The sequence below is a fragment of the Jaculus jaculus genome, chromosome 8, assembly GCF_020740685.1.
Source record: "Jaculus jaculus isolate mJacJac1 chromosome 8, mJacJac1.mat.Y.cur, whole genome shotgun sequence".
Lineage (NCBI taxonomy): Eukaryota > Metazoa > Chordata > Mammalia > Rodentia > Dipodidae > Jaculus > Jaculus jaculus.
In genome coordinates, this window is record NC_059109.1 from 13,357,163 (window position 1) to 13,376,501 (window position 19,339).

At 45.6% G+C, this 19,339-nt stretch overlaps 1 protein-coding gene and 1 pseudogene across 3 annotated transcripts; one reads left to right on the forward strand and one right to left on the reverse strand.

Annotated features, from left to right (window-relative positions):
- Positions 1–449: 449 nt before the first annotated feature.
- Positions 450–612, reverse strand: LOC101596557 (annotated as a pseudogene).
- Positions 613–1,439: 827 nt separating this feature from the next.
- Tmem14a (transmembrane protein 14A) lies at positions 1,440–15,955 on the forward strand. 3 transcript variants are annotated; one of them, XM_045157293.1, is made up of 6 exons: positions 2,369–2,417; positions 4,061–4,543; positions 7,470–7,555; positions 9,158–9,259; positions 13,645–13,732; positions 15,830–15,955. In XM_045157293.1, the coding sequence occupies exons 3-6, from the start codon at positions 7,486–7,488 to the stop codon at positions 15,867–15,869; spliced, it is 300 nt and encodes a 99-aa protein (XP_045013228.1). In that variant the 5' UTR covers positions 2,369–2,417; positions 4,061–4,543; positions 7,470–7,485; the 3' UTR covers positions 15,870–15,955. The 3 variants fall into 3 exon arrangements, with proteins under 3 accessions (XP_045013229.1, XP_045013227.1, XP_045013228.1); XM_045157294.1 differs by lacking the exons at positions 2,369–2,417; positions 4,061–4,543 and adding an exon at positions 1,440–1,556; XM_045157292.1 differs by lacking the exon at positions 4,061–4,543 and having other exon boundaries at positions 2,352–2,417.
- Positions 15,956–19,339: the final 3,384 nt, after the last annotated feature.

Consider the following 19,339-nt stretch of genomic DNA (forward strand, 5'->3'; position numbering starts at 1 on the left):
CCAATTCACTGATAAGTTGGGGTGTCTCCACATTCTTGTCTTATGAATTTGAAGAGTAATTACTACAGACCAGAGGGAGAGGTTCAGAAAGACTTTACTATAGCTTAGAGCTTTAAGAGGGAGCGATTTAAAAATAAAATATTCTGGGGGAGGCAATATGATGGAGAATGGAATTTCAAAGGGGAAAGTGTGTGTGGGGGAGGGAATTACCATGGGATATTTTTTATACTCATGGAAAATGCCAATAAAAATTAAAAAAAAAATAAAATATTTTATTTATTTATTTATTATTATTTTTTTTCAAAAGGATTTACATTTATTTTTGGACCAACACATCCATGTAGATTGATAGAAAAGAAAATAAAATTTCAATTTAACATGCAGTAACCTCTGCAGTGTAGACATTATTGGTTCCATTTGGTAGAATCAATTGTTGAGTGTGCAAATCCTTACAGACCCAGCTTGGTTCTTTTCCAGTGTCTTCTCTTAGAGTTGTACCTGATTTTGTTACCAGTTTGCATCAGAATCTATTGAGGAATGAGACAGTTTTGCTTTTTTTTTTTTTTTCTTGGCAAGGAATTGCTTGATTCTGAAAGTCTTGTGAGAAGACATGGAAAGATATCAGGAAACTGCAATGAACCACGATGTCAGAGGAAATCTGAAGAGAAAGTTAAAAAATATTTTTTTTAATTTTTAAATTTTTATTAACATTTTCCATGATTATAAAAAAAAAATCCCATGGTAATTCCCTCCCTCCCCACCCCCACACTTTCCCCTTTGAAATTCCATTCTCCATCATATTACCTCCCCATTACAATCATTGTACTTACATATATACAATATCAACCTATTAAGTTATTTATTTATTTATTTGGGGGGGGCAGGGCCTCCAGCCACTGCAAATGAACTCCAGATGTATGTGCCTTCTTGTGCATCTGGCTTACGTGGGTCCTGGGGAATCGAACTGGGGTCCTTTGGCTTTACAGGCAAACACCTAAGCTATCTTCTACAGCCAATGAGGGAGTGCTTTAAGAGAAGGGGTGCTTAAGAGAAGGAAGGAAGAAAGACACAACTCTTGTCCAAGGAGGTAAGAGTGGAACTTAAGAGAAGGAAGGCAGGCAGAGAGCTCTTGCCTAAGTAAGCAGGAAGGGATTTGATAAGACCACCTCAAGACTGAGTTTGTGATTTTTTTATTTTTATTTTTATGTGAGCCCAGTGGATGGGTGGCTGGTCTAGCCAGTTAATCCCGATGTCAGGTGTCTGTGGTCAGAATCTCTGGAAAAGGGCAATCTTCCCAGAAATCTTAATTCTCTAGGAAGGGTCCTCTCAGAAGGACCTAAGGTGGCAGACATAAAGGCCCGACTCTTCTAATATTTCTGAACTGTAATAGAGTGAAACGACCTAGGTTTTCCCCCATATGCCCAAGGACAATTCCCACATTTAGCCAAGAGAACGACGTGTATAAATAAGAAAGAAGCCGGCAGTCACTGCATTCAGCCTACAAAGAGAAACTGGAGTGAGGGAGGATTTACTGGGAGGCAGAATTTCAAGTCAAGGTAAGGTTCATTTCTGGGAACGAATTATCCTGGACTGGCAAGATTTTTTTTTTTAATTTTTTATTTATTTGTTTGAGAAAGAGAGACGCAGAGAGAAAGACAGATAGAGGGAGAGAGAGAGAGAATGGGCGCGCCAGGGCTTCCAGCCTCTGCAAACGAACTCCAGACGCGTGCGCCCCCTTGTGCATCTGGCTAACGTGGGACCTGGGGAACCGAGTCTCGAACCGGGGTCCTTAGGCTTCACAGGCAAGCGCTCAACCGCTAAGCCATCTCTCCAGCCCAGATTTTTAAAAGTGCATTACAACTCAAGGCTTCTCTGTGGATATTCCTGGATATCTAAGCCTTGTCAGTCGCGGCCTGACGGTGTAGACATCAGGATATTGATTTCCCAGCCACACCTACAAGAGCCCATAAGTGTGGATGAACTTGAGTGTTCGGAGCCCGAACATCCGAGACCTCACGCCTCTCCGAACGCCGCCGGAAACAGGGGCGATCTGTAGACAGCCTGCAAATTGCTGGGGCTCCACAGAGAGGTTCCCCAAATGTTATGATGAGCTTCTTGCCTGCTTAAAAAAAAAAAAAAATCTTCCTCCCTGGGTAAAGTCAGACAAGCTCCCAGGCAAGGCCCCGCTAAGCATACTGGCATCAGGGGTTCCGGGGCAGACTCGGGGCACCTGCCGGCTCTCCCGGGCGGTGCAAGTCCGGGGTGGAGCCCGAGGGGAGAGGCTGCAGGGTGGAGGGAGGGGCGCAGCGAAATCGGGGGGACCGTGGGGCCCGCGTGCGCCTGCGCAGAGACCGCTTCCGGAGTGGGGTCCCCAGCGTTCGCGGGAAAGCGGCGGCGGCGGGGGCTCCGGGCTGCAGGTGAGCTGGGCATCCTGGCCGCGTCTTCCCCGCATTTTCTTGCGGAGGCGCAGCAATACAGGGACTTTGGCTGAGAACCGGCCCTCTTCCCCAAACTCTGTGCCCCGCAGCGGGTGGGGGGCGAAGGCAACGCCGAGGACCCGAGGAGGGTGAGGGGGTCGATTGTAAGGCGGATGGAGGCTGCTCTCCCAGCGCGCTTTTCTTCCCTGCTGGAAATTTCCTGCGCCTCCCTTGAATCCTGCTTTCCTGCCACCTGGTAGCTGGGATGGTGGAGGGGGGTGATGTGGGAGGCTAATGGACTATTTGCAAAAAAAAAAAAATAATAATAAAAATAAAATGCATGGTAGGGTTGTAACCACAGCACCACTTAGACTTTACCTTGAAAATGTCTTTCATGCCCAAGGAGCTGAAGGGGAGGTTTACGTTTTTATCGCGTGAAAATACGTCGGCATGTAATAAAGTTACAGACCTCGGGGCGTTTTAGAATTCGGAGGACTTGGGACTGGGCAGGGAGGGCTCTGTCATCTGGTTTTGTAAGCAGGGCAGTGCGTCGTTTTGCTGCATTGCACCCGAGATGCTTTCTGGGCTTTTTTAAAAAAAAGACCTGAGCTGGAACCTGGGATGGTCTGTCCCCATCCGCCCCCCCCAGCCACGCCCCGTTCCTTTCCTGTTCCTCTGGGTTCGGGCCTGCGCAATGGCTCTGCCCTGGAAAAAGGAGCAAGAAGGAGGTGATCGCCTTTTGTCTGGATTTTCTCTGAGAGCACAGAAACCATATATGTGTGTGTGTGTGTGTGTGTGTGTGTGTGTGTGTGTGTGTATCCCAACACTCAGGAGGCAGAGGTAGGAGGATCGCCGTGAGTTCGAGGCCACCCTGAGAGTACATAGTGAATCCCAATAAGCCTGTGCTAGAGTGAGACCGTACCTCGGAAAAAGAAAAAAAAAAAGAAAAAAAGGAGGATGGTAAACCTGCCTCACCCACCTCCAGATGGTTGATTCTAACTCCCAACTTCATCTTCCAATACCAGCTAAGCTCTGGCTTAGTTTATGCAGCCAGCCATCTCCTAATTCACCTTTTTGCCTTCAATTCATCTTCCACTACTGCGTCCAGGAAACACTTGGTGGAAATTCTCCTCCTCCTCCTCATTATTATTACTGAGGCAGAGTTCACTCTATCCCGGGCTGACCTGGAATTCACTATGTAGTCTCAGGGTGGCCTCAAACTCAAGGTGATCTTCCTATCTCTGCCTCCCGAGTGCTGGGATTAAACGCGTGCGCCACCACACCCGGCTTTATTATATTTTTATTTATTTATTTGCAAGCAGAGAGAGAGAGGGCAGGCCAGGACTCTTGCCATTGCAAATGAACTCCAGATGCACGCACCACTTTGTGGGTCTGGCGTTATGTGGGTACTGGGGAATCAAACCGGGGCCAGCAGGCTTTGCAAGTGAGCCTGAGTTGGTGGAGTTTAAGTCTGACTGTGAGACATGCTTCGTTGAGCCTCCTGTGCCCTTAGGACAGGAGCTGCGGGTCCTTCGCCGGGCTGATGTGAGTGTGCAGCCCTGTATTTCTCACCAGGCTCTCCTTGCACAGCCGGTTTCCATTTCATTCTATTTTGAGAACGTGCCTTTGCTTTCTCACTACAGGTTGCGTACCAGTGTTGTATGAACCATTTTTTCCTGGGGAGATGTGAATACACGTCTGCTCACTCAAGACAGGGCACGAACAACAGGCGAACGCGTGGTTGGCGCACTAGTCAGTTCACTGTGGTTGCGCACAGGGCGTGGATAAGCTGTCATTTTCAAGGGTGCAGATGACTTAAAGGCAGCGGAATAACCGCACAGTCCCGTCCCAGCATAGGTGAAGAGTCAGGAGTTGTAGAAGCTGTGTTGTTGGGGCCCATGGCTGCTGGTTGGATCCCCCCAACCCCCCCCCACGCACCCCCACCTTCAGCACGTGTTTACCGCTTCTGTCACTCTGGGGAGGAGTGCAGACTTTCCAGCGCTCCTTGACCACCCGAGTCTCCTGCGCTTCCCTCCTCCCTCCATGAGGGGATGTCTCAGTCTGGAGGAAAGTGCTCAACAGTCAGGCCTTTGCGCATGTCCCATTTTCCACCCTTCCAGGCTCTGGTGAGTGCTGTGCTATGCTCTACTTCTATGAGATCGGCTCTGTAGCTTCCATGTGTAAATGTGGCGTGTGTCTTTCTTTGCCTAAAGCAGCTGTTCATTGAGTACTCAGCATGTGCTAAGCCCCACGCTGGTAATCTAACTGATTCAGTCTCTTACCAGTTACGACAGTGATTTATAGTGGTTAACATAAAGGAGGAACGGCGAGAAAACTGAAAAACTGCAGGAAACCTCATACAGTATTTTTCATATGTACAAAGATAATTGTTTTCACCATGGAAGAAAGGTACAAGATAGGTAAAAACTGTGCAGGAAACCTTACACAGTATTCCTTGTATGTACAAAATAATTTTTTTAGCATGGAAGGAATATAGACATAAGAAATGCAAGATATGCGAAGCCACCCTGAGATTACACAGTGACATAGTGAATTTCAGGTCAGCCTGGACTAGAGTGAAACCCTACCTCGAAAAACAAAAAAAAAGAAATGTATGTAAGGTATGGGCTGGAGAGATGGCTTCGTGGTTAAGGTACTTCCTGAGAAGCCTAAGGACCCATGTTTGACTCTCCAGGTCCCACTTTAACCAGAGACACAAAGGTGAGGCAAGTGCAAGGTTGCATATGCCCACTAGATGGTGCAAGCATCTGGGGTTCGATTTCAGTAGCTGAGGCCCTGGCATACCAATTCTCCCTTTTTGTCTCTCTCTCTAAAAATAAAAAAAGAAAGAAAGAAAAAGAGAAAAACAGAAATGTAAGATATAAAAGTACCACTGGTAGGACTGGAGAGATGGTGGCTTATCAGTTAGGCACTTGCTGGCGAAGCCTAAGGACCTAGGCTTAATTCCCCAGGACCCACATAAGCCAGATGCACAAGGTGATGCGTGCGTCTGGAGTTGGCAGTGGCTGGAGGCCCTGGCATGCACATTGTCTCTCTCTTTCTGCCTCTTCCATTTTCTGTCAAATAAATAAATAAAATAAAAATATTTTTAAAAGAGTTAAAAGTGCCACCAGCATGTTGGGACAGCTCACATCTTTAATTCAAGTATTCAGGAGGCTGAGGTAGGAGGATGACTGTGAGTTGAAGGCCACCCTGAGACTGCATGGCAAATTCCTTTAGAGTGAGACCATACCTCAGAAAACCAAACCAAACAAACAAAATGCCACCCGTAATCTTAGACTTTGACAAGCTGAGGAACTACATATCCATTGCCTTCACCCTGTAGGACTTGGCAGGTGGAGCGTGGGTAGGAAGAGCTGTGGTGTATGGGCCAGCTGCCACTAGAGGCCCATGCCATGTCTCCAGCCTGTACCCATCTCCCTTCCTCTGGCACCTTGGGTAGTCAGGGCAGGGCTTCAGTGCAGCCTCTCCTCACTGCTGGGTGGACTTTAGTGCAACCATGATGCGCAGAAGGCTGTCATCATGGCGTTCAGCCAACCTTGTGCCAGGCTCCTTACAGTGTTCAGTGATTTGCTAGTAATACAGAATGGAGTCTGGGCTGGAGAGATGGCTTAGCGACTAAGGCGCTTGCTTGCTCGCGAAGCCTAGGGACCCATGTTCAACTCTCCAGATCCCACATTAGCCAGATGCACAAAGGTGAGGCAAGCACAAGGTCACACATGCCCTCCATGTGGCATCAGCGTCGGGAGTTTGGTTGCAGTGGCTGAGGCTCTGGCTTGTCAATTCTTCCTCTCTCTCCCTTGGTCGCTCTTTCTTTCTATAAAATAAAGAAATAAAATAATGGAGTCTGACACAGCAAAGTTAGTGACCCCAAACAAAATCCATATTACCTATTTTCTATCCTTTGGTATAGGGAAGATAGAAATAGAAATAACCACACAGATGTGAAAGAATTGTAAGATGGAGTCTCAACAAACAAGGAATTTCGAGGAGGCAGAAGCCACTTGACTGATGATGTAGTCTAGAGAGTGAGGGCTGGAAAGATGACTTAGCAGTAAAGGCGCTTGCCTGAGAAGCCCAAGAACTCACATAAACCAGATGCACGTGGTGGTGCATGCATCTGGAGTTCGTTTGCAGTGGCTGGAGGCTGTGGCCCACCCATTCTCTCCCTTTCCCTGCTCCCCATCTCTCAGATAAGTAAATAAAAAAAAAAAATCTAGGCTGGAGAGATGGCTTAGTGGTTAAGGCACTTGCCTGCCAAGCCAAAGGATCCTGGTTTGATTCTCCAGGACCCACCTGAGCCAGATGCACAAGGGGGCGCACGCATCTGGACTTCGTTTGCAGGGGCTGGAGGCCCTGGGGCGCCCATTCTCTCTCTCCCTCTCAAATAAATAAATAAAAAAAAGATGCAACCTGGGACTACAAAGTGAGACCTTATCTCAAAAAAAAAAAAAATCTAAATTTATTTATTTATTTATTTATTTACTTGAGAGAGCGAGAGAGAAAGAGGATGGGCGCCCCAGGGCCTCCAGCCACTGCAAATGAACTCCAGACGCGTGCGCCACCTTATGCATCTGACTTACGTGGGTCGTGGGGAATCGAACCGAGGTCCTTTGGCTTGGCAGGCAAATGCTTTAACTGCTAAGCCATCTAACTGAGGAGATGTGTGCTGGGCTTTATACGCTGAGGGGAAGAGGACATGGCAAGCTTAGCAGTGAAAACTCGGGTTGTGATACAGTCCAGCCAGGAGACCAGCGCTGCAGTCTTGCCCAGGGAGGAAGGAAGGAAACAGTGGAGGTTACAGCACTCCACAAGGTCACATAGGAGAACCGACCTGAGGTGTGCCCCCAAAGTGTGATGAGGATGGGGGTCCGTGGCTGAGTGGTAGAAGAGCTGATGTCCGAACCTCCTTTTTCTTCGGTGGACCAGAGAACTTCCATACGTTGTGTGGGATACTTACTGCCTTTATATGCATTTATGCCCCCCCAAACTTTTATTTTGTAAAGATGTGTCCCTTCCCCCCGACTTTAGAAGTGCACCCTCACCAATGGACCTGATTGGTTTTGGTTATGCGGCCCTTGTGACATTTGGAAGCATCTTGGGATATAAACGGCGAGGTAAGCTTAAAACTTTTTTTATTTTTAATTATTTTTTGTTTAGTAATTTGCAAGCAGAGATGGAGAGAAGAGAGACAGATCGAGTGAATGGCCAAGCCAAGGCCTCTAGCCACTGCAAATGAGAACTCCACATGCATGCACCAGTTTGTGTATCTGCCTTTACGAGGGTACTGGGGAATTGAGCCTAGGTTGTTAGGCTTTGCAGGCAAGTGCCTTAACTGCTGAGCCATCTCTCCAGCCTTTTTGTTGTTGTTGTTTTGTTCAAGATAGAGTCTTGTTCTGAACCAAACTGACCTGGAATTGTAGTCTCAGGCTGGCCTTGAACTCGTGGTGATCCTCCTACCTCATGCATCTGGCTTATGTGGGTCCTGGGGAATTGAACCTGGGTCCTTTGGCTTTGCAAGCAAATGCCTTAACTGCTAAGCTATCTCTCCAGTCCTAAGTTTTTTTTTTATTTAATTTTTTGTTGTTGTTGTTCAGTTTTTATTTATTTGAGAGCCACAGACGTAGGGGGAAAGACAGATAGAGGAAGAGAGAGAGAATGGACGCGCCAGGGCTTCCAGCCACTGCAAACAAACTCCAGATGCGTGTGCCCCCTTATGCATCTGGCTAACGTGGGACCTGGGGAACCGAGCCTCGAACCAGGGTCCTTAGGCTTCACAGGCAAGCGCTTAACCGCTAAGCCATCTCTCCAGCCCCCTAAGTTTTTTTTTTAATTATTTATTTATTTATTTGAGAGTGACAGACACAGAGAGAAAGACAGATAGAGGGAGAGAGAGAGAATGGGCACACCAGGGCTTCCAGCCTCTTGCAAATGAACTCCAGACGCGTGCGCCCCCTTGTGCATCTGGCTAATGTGGGACCTGGGGAACCAAGCCTCGAACCAGGGTCCTTAGGCTTCACAGGCAGGCGCTTAACCGCTAAGCCATCTCTCCAGCCCCTATCTTAAGTTTTATTAAACATTTTATTTATTTATTTAAGAGGGGGAGGGGGGGCAGAGAGACTGAGTGGGCCAGGGCCTCTAGCTACTGCAAATGGAACTCCAGATGCATGTACCATCTTGTGCATCTGGCTTTATGTGGGTACTGAAGAATTGAACCTGGGTCCTTTGGCTTGGCAGACAAGTGCCTTACCCACTAAGCCCTCTCTCTAGCCCTTTTCTAAAAAAATATTTTGTCTATCTGTCTATGAGGGAGAGAGAGAGAGAGGGTGTGTGTGTGTGTGTGTGTGTGTGTGTGTGTGTGAATGGGCACACCAGGGCCTCTAGCCACTGCAAATGAACTCTAGATGCATGCGCCACCATGTGCATCAGGCTTACCTGGGTTCTGGGGAGTCAAACCGAGGTCCTTGGGCTTCGCGGGCAAGCACTGTAACTGCTCAGCCATCTGTCCAGCCCTCTCTTCAGTTTTGTATGAGGATCTTCATAAGGAGCCTTCTCTTGGAGGCGTAATCACATTATGCACGAAGAGGCCCATACTTAACTTGGCTTCATCTCCTTACAGTACCTGATGTATGGAAGATGCATGTGTTATATTTGAAGTGATGGAATGAACTCATTGCAATTTTGGATTCTCTTTGTGATCCCCTTCTTTTTTCACAAAGGTGGAGTTCCGTCTTTGGTTGCTGGTCTTTGTGTTGGATTTCTGGCTGGCTATGGGGCTTACCGCGTCTCCAATGACAGACGGGATGTCAAAGTGTCACTTTGTAAGTAAGGCATTTTCGCCAGGTGTTGCAGTCAGGTTTTCATTGCTGGTAGAAACCACCCAACCAAGAGCAGCTTATGGGAAAAAGAAGTTTATCTTGGCTTACAGGCTCGAGGGGAAGCTCCACGATGGCAGGGGAAATGAGAGAGTGGACATCACCCCCTGGCCAACATAAGGTGGACCATAGCAACAGGAGACTGTGCCATACACTGGCAAGGGGAAACTGGCTATAATACCTATAAACCCGCCCCCAACAGTACACTTCCTCCAGGAGACTTAATTCCCAAATCTCCATCAGCTGGGAACCTAGCATTCAGAACACCACAGTTTATGGGGAACACTTGAATCAAACCACCACATTCCGCCCCTGACCTCCATTAACTGATAACCATACATGATGTAAAATACAGTGCATTCATCTAACTTTAAAAGTCCCCATAGGTTTTATCAATTGCAATGATGTTCATACATCCCCATAGTCCAAGATCTTTTAACTGAGCCATAATGCCAAAAAATAACCTCAAAAAACCCAAAAGGGCACAGATTAATATTCACACTGCAGAAGATGGCACTGGGGCATAGCGAAGAAACATTCAACCAATGAAAGATTTAAAACAACCAGGGCAAACATCAAACTCTGTAGATTCTAGTCCAACAACTCTAGCCAGTAACAAATCTCAAGTCTGATAATTCTAATCAGCAACAAGTCTCTGGCATTCCAATTCCGCCCCTCCAGCTAGGCTACTCACAGTTCTAGAAAACTTCATCGGGGCCTGCAGCTTTCCTTAACAGCCATCTCGTGGTCCCGGCATCTCCACTGGGGCTCCACTGCCATCCACGGTTCATCCTCATGGCCCCGTGGGGTCTCCATGCAGGCATCCAGCAAACCCACTTCACACTGCCCATAGCTGTTTCCAAAACACAGGACCACGTTGCAAACTCAATGACCCTGTCTTTACTGCATTCTTGTACTCCGCAATACCGGGTAGGGTGCCAATTTGTTAATCCAGGGGGGGAATAAAGCAGACTTTGAAGAACAGGACACTCCTTGAGCACTCAGGCCCTTTCAAAAGAGTCTACATTCTTCCTGTTGCCCCAGTGCAGGTCAGCTAGCCCAGTCTCAAAGGTTGTAATCTCAATTGCAGCTGAATGGGAAGCAATTCACCCAAAGATTTTTTTCTGTGCCATATCCCTCTACTCACACCAGTTCATTTCTACGCAAAGCAACCCTGCACAACTTCTCAGGACATGGGCATAAGAGCAAGCTTCTCACACAAACTGCTAGCCCAGTCCAAGCACAGCTGTTTCTTACCCTCATAAGCCAAACCTCACAGTCTGTAGTTCTTTTTTTTTTTTTTTTAATTTTTATTTATTTATTTATTTGAGAGCGACAGACACAGAGAGAAGGACAGATAGAGGGAGAGAGAGAATGGGCGCGCCAGGGCTTCCAGCCTCTGCAAACGAACTCCAGACGCGTGCGCCCCCTTGTGCATCTGGCTAACGTGGGACCTGGGGAACTGAGCCTTGAACCGGGGTCCTTAGGCTTCACAGGCAAGCGTTTAACCGCTAAGCCATCTCTCCAGCCCCAGTCTGTAGTTCTTATTTGATTCAGGTCTTGCAGCTGTGACCAGAATAGTCCATCAAGCTGTACCTACAGCACCTCTTAGGCCAAAGTTTCAAATCCTTCCACAATCCTCTTGAAAATCCACTTCGAAAGGCCAAAGCCACACAGTCAGGTGTCTAGCAGCAATCCCACTCCTTGGTACCACTTTACTTTTGCAGTCAGGTTCTCATTGCTGGTAGAAATCACCCAACCAAGAGCAGCTTGTGGGAAAAAGAGGTTTATATGGCTTATAGGCTCGAGGGGAAGCTCCACGATGGCAGGGGGAAATGATGGCATGAGCAGAGGGTGGACATCACCCCCTGGCCAACATAAGGTGGACAACAGCAACAGGAGAGAGCTAAACACTGGCATGGGGAAAATGGCTATAACACCCATAAGCCCGCCCCCAACAATACACTGCCTCCAGGAGGCGTTAATTCCCAAATCTCAATCAGCTGGGAACCTAGCATTCAGAACACCTAAGTGTAAGGGGGGACACCTGAATCGAAGCACACACCAGGTATGAGGAATGGATCTGTAATGTACTGAATTTACTAGAAGACATGCTATCAGATGTTAGTGGCCATGTGACTATCACGACTGACCACAGTGATTGTTCCCTTCTAGACAGACCTGAGAAAAAGTAATGTACCATGCTTCTACCAGGCCTCCTGACTCACGTTTGTGTAAAATTTATTGCTAGAAGGCTGGAGAGATGGCTCAGCTGTTAAGGCACTTGCTTGCAAAGGCTAATGACCCAGGTTCAATTCCCCAGGACCCACGTAAAGCCAGATGCATAGAGTGGCACATGCATCTGGAATTTGTTTGCAGTGGCTGGAGGCTCTGGGGTGTCCATTGTATCTTTCTCTCTTCTTCCCACCTGTCCTCCTTGAAAGTATATAAATAAGCGAAAAACTGGGCTTAAGGAGCCTTGTATGCATTTTTAAAAAATGTTGCTAGAAAAAATTACATGAGAAAAAGCATGGAATTACTCCTAGATTTTCTTCTCTCATTCCTAAATGTATGTTTTACATAGTTTTCAAGTTGCTGTGAAATTTTTTTGTTTTTGTTTTTGAGGTAGGGTTTCACTCTAGCTCAGGCTGACCTGGAATTTACTATGTGGTCTTAGGGTGGCCTCAAACTCACAGTGATCCTCCTACCTCTGCTTCCCGAGTGCTGGGATTAAAGGCATGCACCACCATGGCCGGCCTGAAAAAAATCTTAAAAAAAAAAAAAAAAAAAAAAAAATATATATATATATATATATATATATATATATATATATATATATATGATTTATTGGAAGAGAGAGAGAATGGGCAAACAACCTCCAGATGCATGTGCCACCTTGTGCATCTGGTTTTAAGTGGGTCCTGGGGAATCAAACCCGGGTCTTTGGGCTTGGCAGACAAGTGCCTTAACCTCTAAGCCATCTCTCCAGCCCCTGAAAATATCTTTATACAGCCTGCACCATTCAATTTAATTCGTAAATAGCTTTTAGAGTTAGTTCTACCCTAAAATAATTTAGAAAAGCTAGACTGGCGTTTATCTTTTTCCCTTGTTGGGCTTGGTAAGAGAATATTCACAGGAACCATGGAAACCTGTGTGTTTTAACCCCAGGATACTTGGCTCTCTTTTATCTAGCTAGGAAGAGAAAAATGTAAGGCTAGAGAAATGGCTGAGTGGTTGAAGGCACTTGCTTGCAAAGACTGATGACCTGGGTTCAAGTCCTCAGGACCCACATAGAGCCAGACCCACAAAGTGGTACATGCATCTAGAGTTTGTTTGCAGTGGCAGGAGGCCCTGGCGTCCCCATACTGTTTCTGTCTCAAATACATAAATAATTTTTTGTTTGTTTTTTTGGCCTCAAACTCTGGCAATCCCCCTACCCCTGCCTCCTTAGTGCTGGGATTAAAGGTGTGTGCCACCATGGCCAGAATTTTACTCAGAAACTTAAAAAAAATATATTATTTATTTAAGAGGGGGGGCAGATAGAAATGGATAGATAGAGTGAGAATGGGCATGCCAGGGCCTCTAGCCACTGCAAATGAACTCCAGATGCATGTGCCCCCCCCCATGTATCAGGCTTTACGTGGGCCCTGGGGAATTGAACCTAGGGCTTTGGCTTTTCTGGCAACTGTATTTGCCACTAAACCCTCTCTTCAACCCCCAGGAACTTTTGTTTTGTTTTTTTTCGGGGTAGGGTCTTATCTAGTTCAGGCTAACCTGGAATTCACTATGTGGTCTCAGGGTGGCCTTGAACTCATGGTGATCCTCCTACCTCTGCCTCCCGAGTGCTGGGATTAAAGGCAGGTGCCACCACACCTGGTGACAGAAACTTTTTGATGAAGCTTTTATAAGGTGTTTTAATAGAGCACTTTGGCTTTTTAAGGAAATCACTCTCAGTATTACGACTTGTTATATTAAAACCTTGGCACACAGTAAGTTAAAAAGGAGATATAAAGGGAAGAAAAAGGAAGGGAGGAGGGTACTTAATAGGTTGGTATTGTATATAGGTAAGTACAATGATTGAGATGGGGAGGTAATATGATGGAGAATGGAATTTCAAAGGGGAAAGTGTTGGGGGGGAGGGTTGGTATTACCATGGGGTATTTTTTTTATAATCATGGAAAATGTTAATAAAAGTTAAAAAAAAAAAACTAAACAACAAAAAATTTTAAAAAACTTAAAAAAAAAAACCTTGGCACGGTTTCAATTTATTTTTTGCAAGCAAGCATTGATAACATGTTTGGCACTAATTCCTGGGTTGGTTTGGTTTTCAGTTACGGCTTTCTTCCTGGCCACCATCATGGGCGTGAGGTTCAAGAGGTCAAAGAAGATAATGCCTGCTGGTCTGCTTGCAGGTTTAAGGTATGTGCTATCTTGATCCTTTCTACGCTTCCGTTTCCCAAACTTTCAGAGTGCTAATGTTTTCTGTCAAATATTAAATAAAAGACAATGTTATATTAATTTAAAATTAGGGCCGGAGGGATAGTTTAGCTATTAAGGTGCTTGCCTGCAAAGCCAAAGAACCCAGGTTCCATTCCCCAGGACCCACGTAAGCCAGATGCACAAGGGGGCACATGCTTCTGCAGTTCGTTTGCAGTGGCTGAAGATCCTGGCACCTCCATTCTCTCTCTCTACCAGCCTCTCTGTCTCTCTCTCTCTCTCTCAAATAAAATAAATAAATAAATTTAAATAAAATAAAATTTAGTATATGGGCTGGAGAAATGGCTCAGTGGTTGAGGCCCTTGCCTACAAAGCGTAATGACCTTGGTTTGATTCCCCAGTTCTCACATAAAGCCAGATGCACTAAATGGCACATGCCTCTGGAGTTCATTTGCAGAGGCTAGAGCCTGGCATGCCCATTCATTCTCCCTCCTATCTCCTTGCAAATAAATAAAACAAAATTTTTTTAAAAATATTAAGTCTTGGACTTAAGAAGCAGTTTGTCTTAGTTCTGTTAGCCTAATCCCAGAATCTGGAATAACTGAACTGCCTAGATATTAAAAAAAATCATTTTGTCCATTTAATGGAATATTGGTCAGGCATTTTCACATTGTGTTTTCAAAAGCTGCATGATGACATTAGAGAATCTTAGTTCCATAATAAAACAAAACAGGATCAAAGCACCAAAGAGAGTAGGACCTAATTTGTAAAATTCTCTGTGTATTAAAACCAAGGCGGGGCTGGAGAGATGACCCAGAGGTTAAGATACTTGCCTGCAAAGCCTAATGACCCAGGATGAAAAGTAGGGTTTACTCTTCAAAAAGACAGAATCCCAAGCATGGAAAGTTCCTGAGATTGTAATAATAGCAAATTGTTCCCTGTTTCTTTTTTCAAGCTTCTCTTTCCTCCCTCTTGCATTTTGCTTTTTCCCCACAAACCCTCATCCCTGGTTTTCAGAATGAGTTCTCATTTCTCTCACTCCTTCACTGACATTTAATATTTAATTTTTTTAAAAAATATTTTATTTATTTATTTGAGAGAGAAAGAGGGAGAGAGAGAATGGGCGCACCAGGGCCTCCAGCCACTGCAAACAAACTCCAGATACATGTACGACCTTGTGCATCTGGCTTACGTGGATTCTGGGGAATCAGACCTAGGTCCTTCGGCTTTGTAGGCAAACACCTTAAACTACCCTTTTTTTTTTTTTTTAATTTTTGAGGTAGGTTTTTACTCTAGCCCAGGCTGCTGACCTGGAATTCACTAGGTTAGCCTTGAACTCATGGCGATCGTCCTACCTCTGCCTCCTGAGTGCTCTGATTAAAGGCATGCACCACCATGCCCGACTTCATATTTATTTATTTTGAGGTAGGGTCTTGTTCTAGCCCATGCTGACTTGGAATTCACTGTGTAGTCTCAGGCTGTCCTTGAAATCACAGCAGCCTTCCTATCTCTGCCTTCTGAGTGTTGGGATTAAAGGCCTACAGACAGAGAGAGACAGAAAGAAAGAGAAAGAGAGAAAGGATACACTAGGGCCTCCAGCTGCTACACAGGAACTCCAGACACATGTGCATCTGGCTTCGTGTGGGTTCTGGGGAATCAAACTCTGGTTGTTAGGCTTTGCAGGCAAGCTCCTTAACCACTAAGCCATCTTTAAAGATTTTATTTTTATTTATTTACTAGAGACAGGGTGGGGGAAAAGAGAGAGAGAGAGAATGGGCATGCTAGGGACTCTAGCCACTGAAAACGAACTCCGGATGCATGTGCCACCCTGTGCATCTGGCTTACCTGGGACCTGGAGAATCAAACCTGGGTCCTTAGGCTTTTCAGGTATGCACCTTAACCGCTAAGCCATCTCTCCAGCCCTCACTGGACGTTTTTAAAGTGTACCCGGGGCATCAGAGCACAGGAGTGCTGAGGTCACTCCTGCTCTAAGGATGGAGTCCCAGAAGCCAAGGTTGCATGACCCTTCCTGTCTTACCAAAGTGACCATCACTCTTGCTTCCTTGTATTTTAACTCAGCCTCGTGATGATCCTGAGACTCGTCTTGCTGCTGCTGTGAGCGTCCAGGCGTGCCGAAGACTGGATTCCCGTCATGCCGTCCAGGGTGGAATGTAGTCTCTTACTTAATAAATAAGTAAATTTAAATATAAAGTACTATCTTCTGTTGAAACAAAAGCAATATTGTCACCCTAATATGAAAGCTAGTTGGTAGTGTTTTTATTTTTTTAAGTAATTTTTGTTTTTTTTTAAGTTTTTTTTTTTTTGTAATTAATTTATTTGACAGCCACAGACAGAGAAGAGGCAGATAGAGAGAAATAGAGAGAATGGGCGCGCCAGGGCTTCTAGCCACTGTAAATGAACTCCAGATGCGTGCACCCCCTTGTGTATCTGGGTAACGTGGATCCTGGGGAAACGAGCCTCGAACCGGGGTCCTTAGGCTTCACAGGCAAGAGCTTAAACACTAAGCCATCTCTCCAGCCCAGTAATTTTTATTTTTAAAATTTATTTATTAGAGAGAGAGAAAGAGAGAGAGAATGAGTGTGCCAGGGCCTCTAGCCCTACAGACAAACTCCAGACACATTAGTTACTATGTACATCTGGATTATGTGGGTTCTGGGGAATTGAACCTGGGTTCTTAGGCTTCACAAGCAAGCACCTTAACCACTAAGCCATCTCTTTAGCCTTGTTAATTTTTCAAAAAACAAAACAAAGGCTTAAGCTGTTTCTAGGCGTTAGTCACTGTTTTCATGGTTAAATGAGTCATTAATACTCATTTGCTTTGTCTATTTTTATATATGTGGAGTTTTGGGGGGGGTCATTTTTTGTTTTTGACAGTTCCAAATACACATGACTCAATTAAGTTTAAAGAAACTAGGACTTGTCAGAAAAGGGAATTCCTGACGTTGACTTCATAAGGTAGCAGTTTGTCACTTTGTTACATTCAAATTTTTATTTGTATTGTTGCCCATGTTTTTATTCTCTTGAATGAATTCCATTCTCAGCACTAATGTGTCCTAACAGAATGTATTCAGTATGCAAATTAAAAAAACATTATTCTAACCCTGTTTCTTTTATCTCTGTATTCTTTCTTTTCTTTTCTTTTTTTTTTTTTTTTTTAGGTAGGGTCTCACTCTAGCTCAGGCTGACCTGGAATTCACTATGGAGTCTCAGGGTAGCCTCGAACTCACAGTGATCCTGCTACCTCTGCCTCCCAAGTTCTGGGATTAAAGGTGTGCGCCACCACGCCTGACTCTTCTCATTCATTTTTTTATTTCTTCTGTCAGCTCAATCAGTCATTGTTGACATTTAAATGTTATTAGTAAAAAAAATTGCAAGGGACAACTCTTAAACCAACATATTATACTTTTTAAAGAGCAGGTCTCTCTTTCTCTCTGAAACACTAATTCTGAATAAAAAGAACTTTTAAATTTTTTTAATTTTAATTTTTTAGAGAGAGAGAGAATTGGCATGCCAGGGCCTCAGTCACTGTAATCAAACACCAGACACTTGTGCCACCCAGTGGGCATGTGTGACCTTGTGCTTGCCTCACCTGTATGCCTCCGGCTTTGTGGGATCTGGAGAGTTGAACATGGGTCCTTAGAGTTGACAGGCAGATGACTTAACTGCTAAGCCATCTCTCCAGCCTGAATTTGAGATATGGTTTCACTCTAGCCCAGGTTGGCCTGGGACTCATACTGTAGTTCTAGATTGGCCTTGAACTCACAGTGATCCTCCTACGTCTGCCTGGGATTAAAGGTGTATGCCTCTATGCCCAGCAGTAATAGTAATTCTACTTTAATGTTCAAGACAGTTGTAGAGATTGGATCGAACATCAGGAGATTGAGTTATAGCCCATTCCTCCACTGGGTGGGTATGCTCTTCACTGCGTGGGTACGTTCTTCACTAGGTGGGTAAGGACTCAGCTTATCTCCTTAAAGGACAACAAAGGTCAGTCCTATGGAAGCATGCATTTTCAGTCCATCAGATTTTTTAAAAATATTTTATTTTTATTTATGTATTTAACAGAGAAAGAGGGAGAGAGAGAATGGGTGCACCAAGGCTTCCAGCCACTGTAGATGAACTCCAGACATGTGCACCCCATTGTGCATCTGGCTAATGTGGATCCTGGGGAATTGAACCAGGGTCCTTTAGCTTTGCAGGCAAATGCCTTAACTGCTAAGCTATCCCTCCAGGCCAGTCCATCAGATTTTGTGCCCCACTGAAATGAGAGGGTGTGGCTGGCTCAGATTGTCACAGCAAACTTGATCTGTGTTATGCTAGGTAGCTTCCTTTCCCTACTGACTTTCACTGAAAGTTTAACAACTGGCCATAAAGGAGGCTTCAAAGGTCCTCGTTTTTCCAAAGGAGCTCCTTCCTCTCTCCCGTGCCCTCCACCAACCCATGTCTCAGCAGGGCCATTCCCTTGCAGTTGCCCCTCCCCCAAAGGGAGCATATATGTGTCCTTCAGACCCAGCTCCCTCTTTCCCCCCAACTTCTTGTATAAGGTGTGTGTTTTGCCTCTGCCTTGTTTTCTCCCTCCCGACACCCACCCTTCCTTCCTCTTCCTGTGGCTGTCCCTCTCCCTTGGGTTCCTTTCCTCTCTCACACTCTCTCCCATCTTCTCAGTTCACAGCAGTCGTGGCTTTTCTCCCGAAGCTGGCCACCACTGCCATCTCTGCTGGCTCTCACTCTTCCACCCATCCATCCCTGCCCTACGTGGGCTCTCCCGCGATACAAAATAAAAAAAAAATACCCTGCCCCAAGGAAACGGTGTCCTCGAACCTCTATTCCAGACCTGAACACCAAGGACGTTGCCCTCGCGGGTTGTCATCACGGCGGGGCGGGCTTCCTGGGGGTGCGTCTGCCCTCAGTCACTCCTGCTTCTGCAAACGACCTCCACCCACACTCCGGGAAAGGAATCCCAGTAAACTCGCCGCAGCACTGAGCTACATCTGGGTGTAATCATTTCTTTGGGCTATTGTCAGTGCCCCAGCTGGGTGAGTAGATGTTTGTTCTTGTCTCCCAAGGAGAAGTTTACATGAAATGCGGTGCCTGTGTTTTATCCCATCAACGTAACAGCTCCACTGAGCGCTCGTCTGCCTAATCCACACAAACCTTCCCAATCTGTAACCGTTACATATGCTATTGGTTCTGAGTGGATGGACCTGCCTTCAGCTACTGTGGTATTCTTGGGAGGTAGCTGTGCTCACCACTATTACCCTAGTGTAAGCCTGTGTTCTTTTTTTTTTAAAAAAAACTATTTTTAAAAAAATTTATTTGAGAGAAAGCAGCAGGCAGAAGGAGGGAGAGCGGAGAGAGGGCCTCCTGCCGCTGCGAACGAACTCCAGACACTTGTACCACTTTGTGCATCTGGCTTTAGGTGAGTACCAGGGAATCAAACCCGAGCCACCAGGCTTAGCCACAAAGGGCCTTAAAAAAAAAAAAAAAGGAAAGGAAGAAAAGGCCGTTAACCACTGAGACATCTTTCCATCCTTAAATTCTTTTTTTATAATATTTAATTTAATTAAT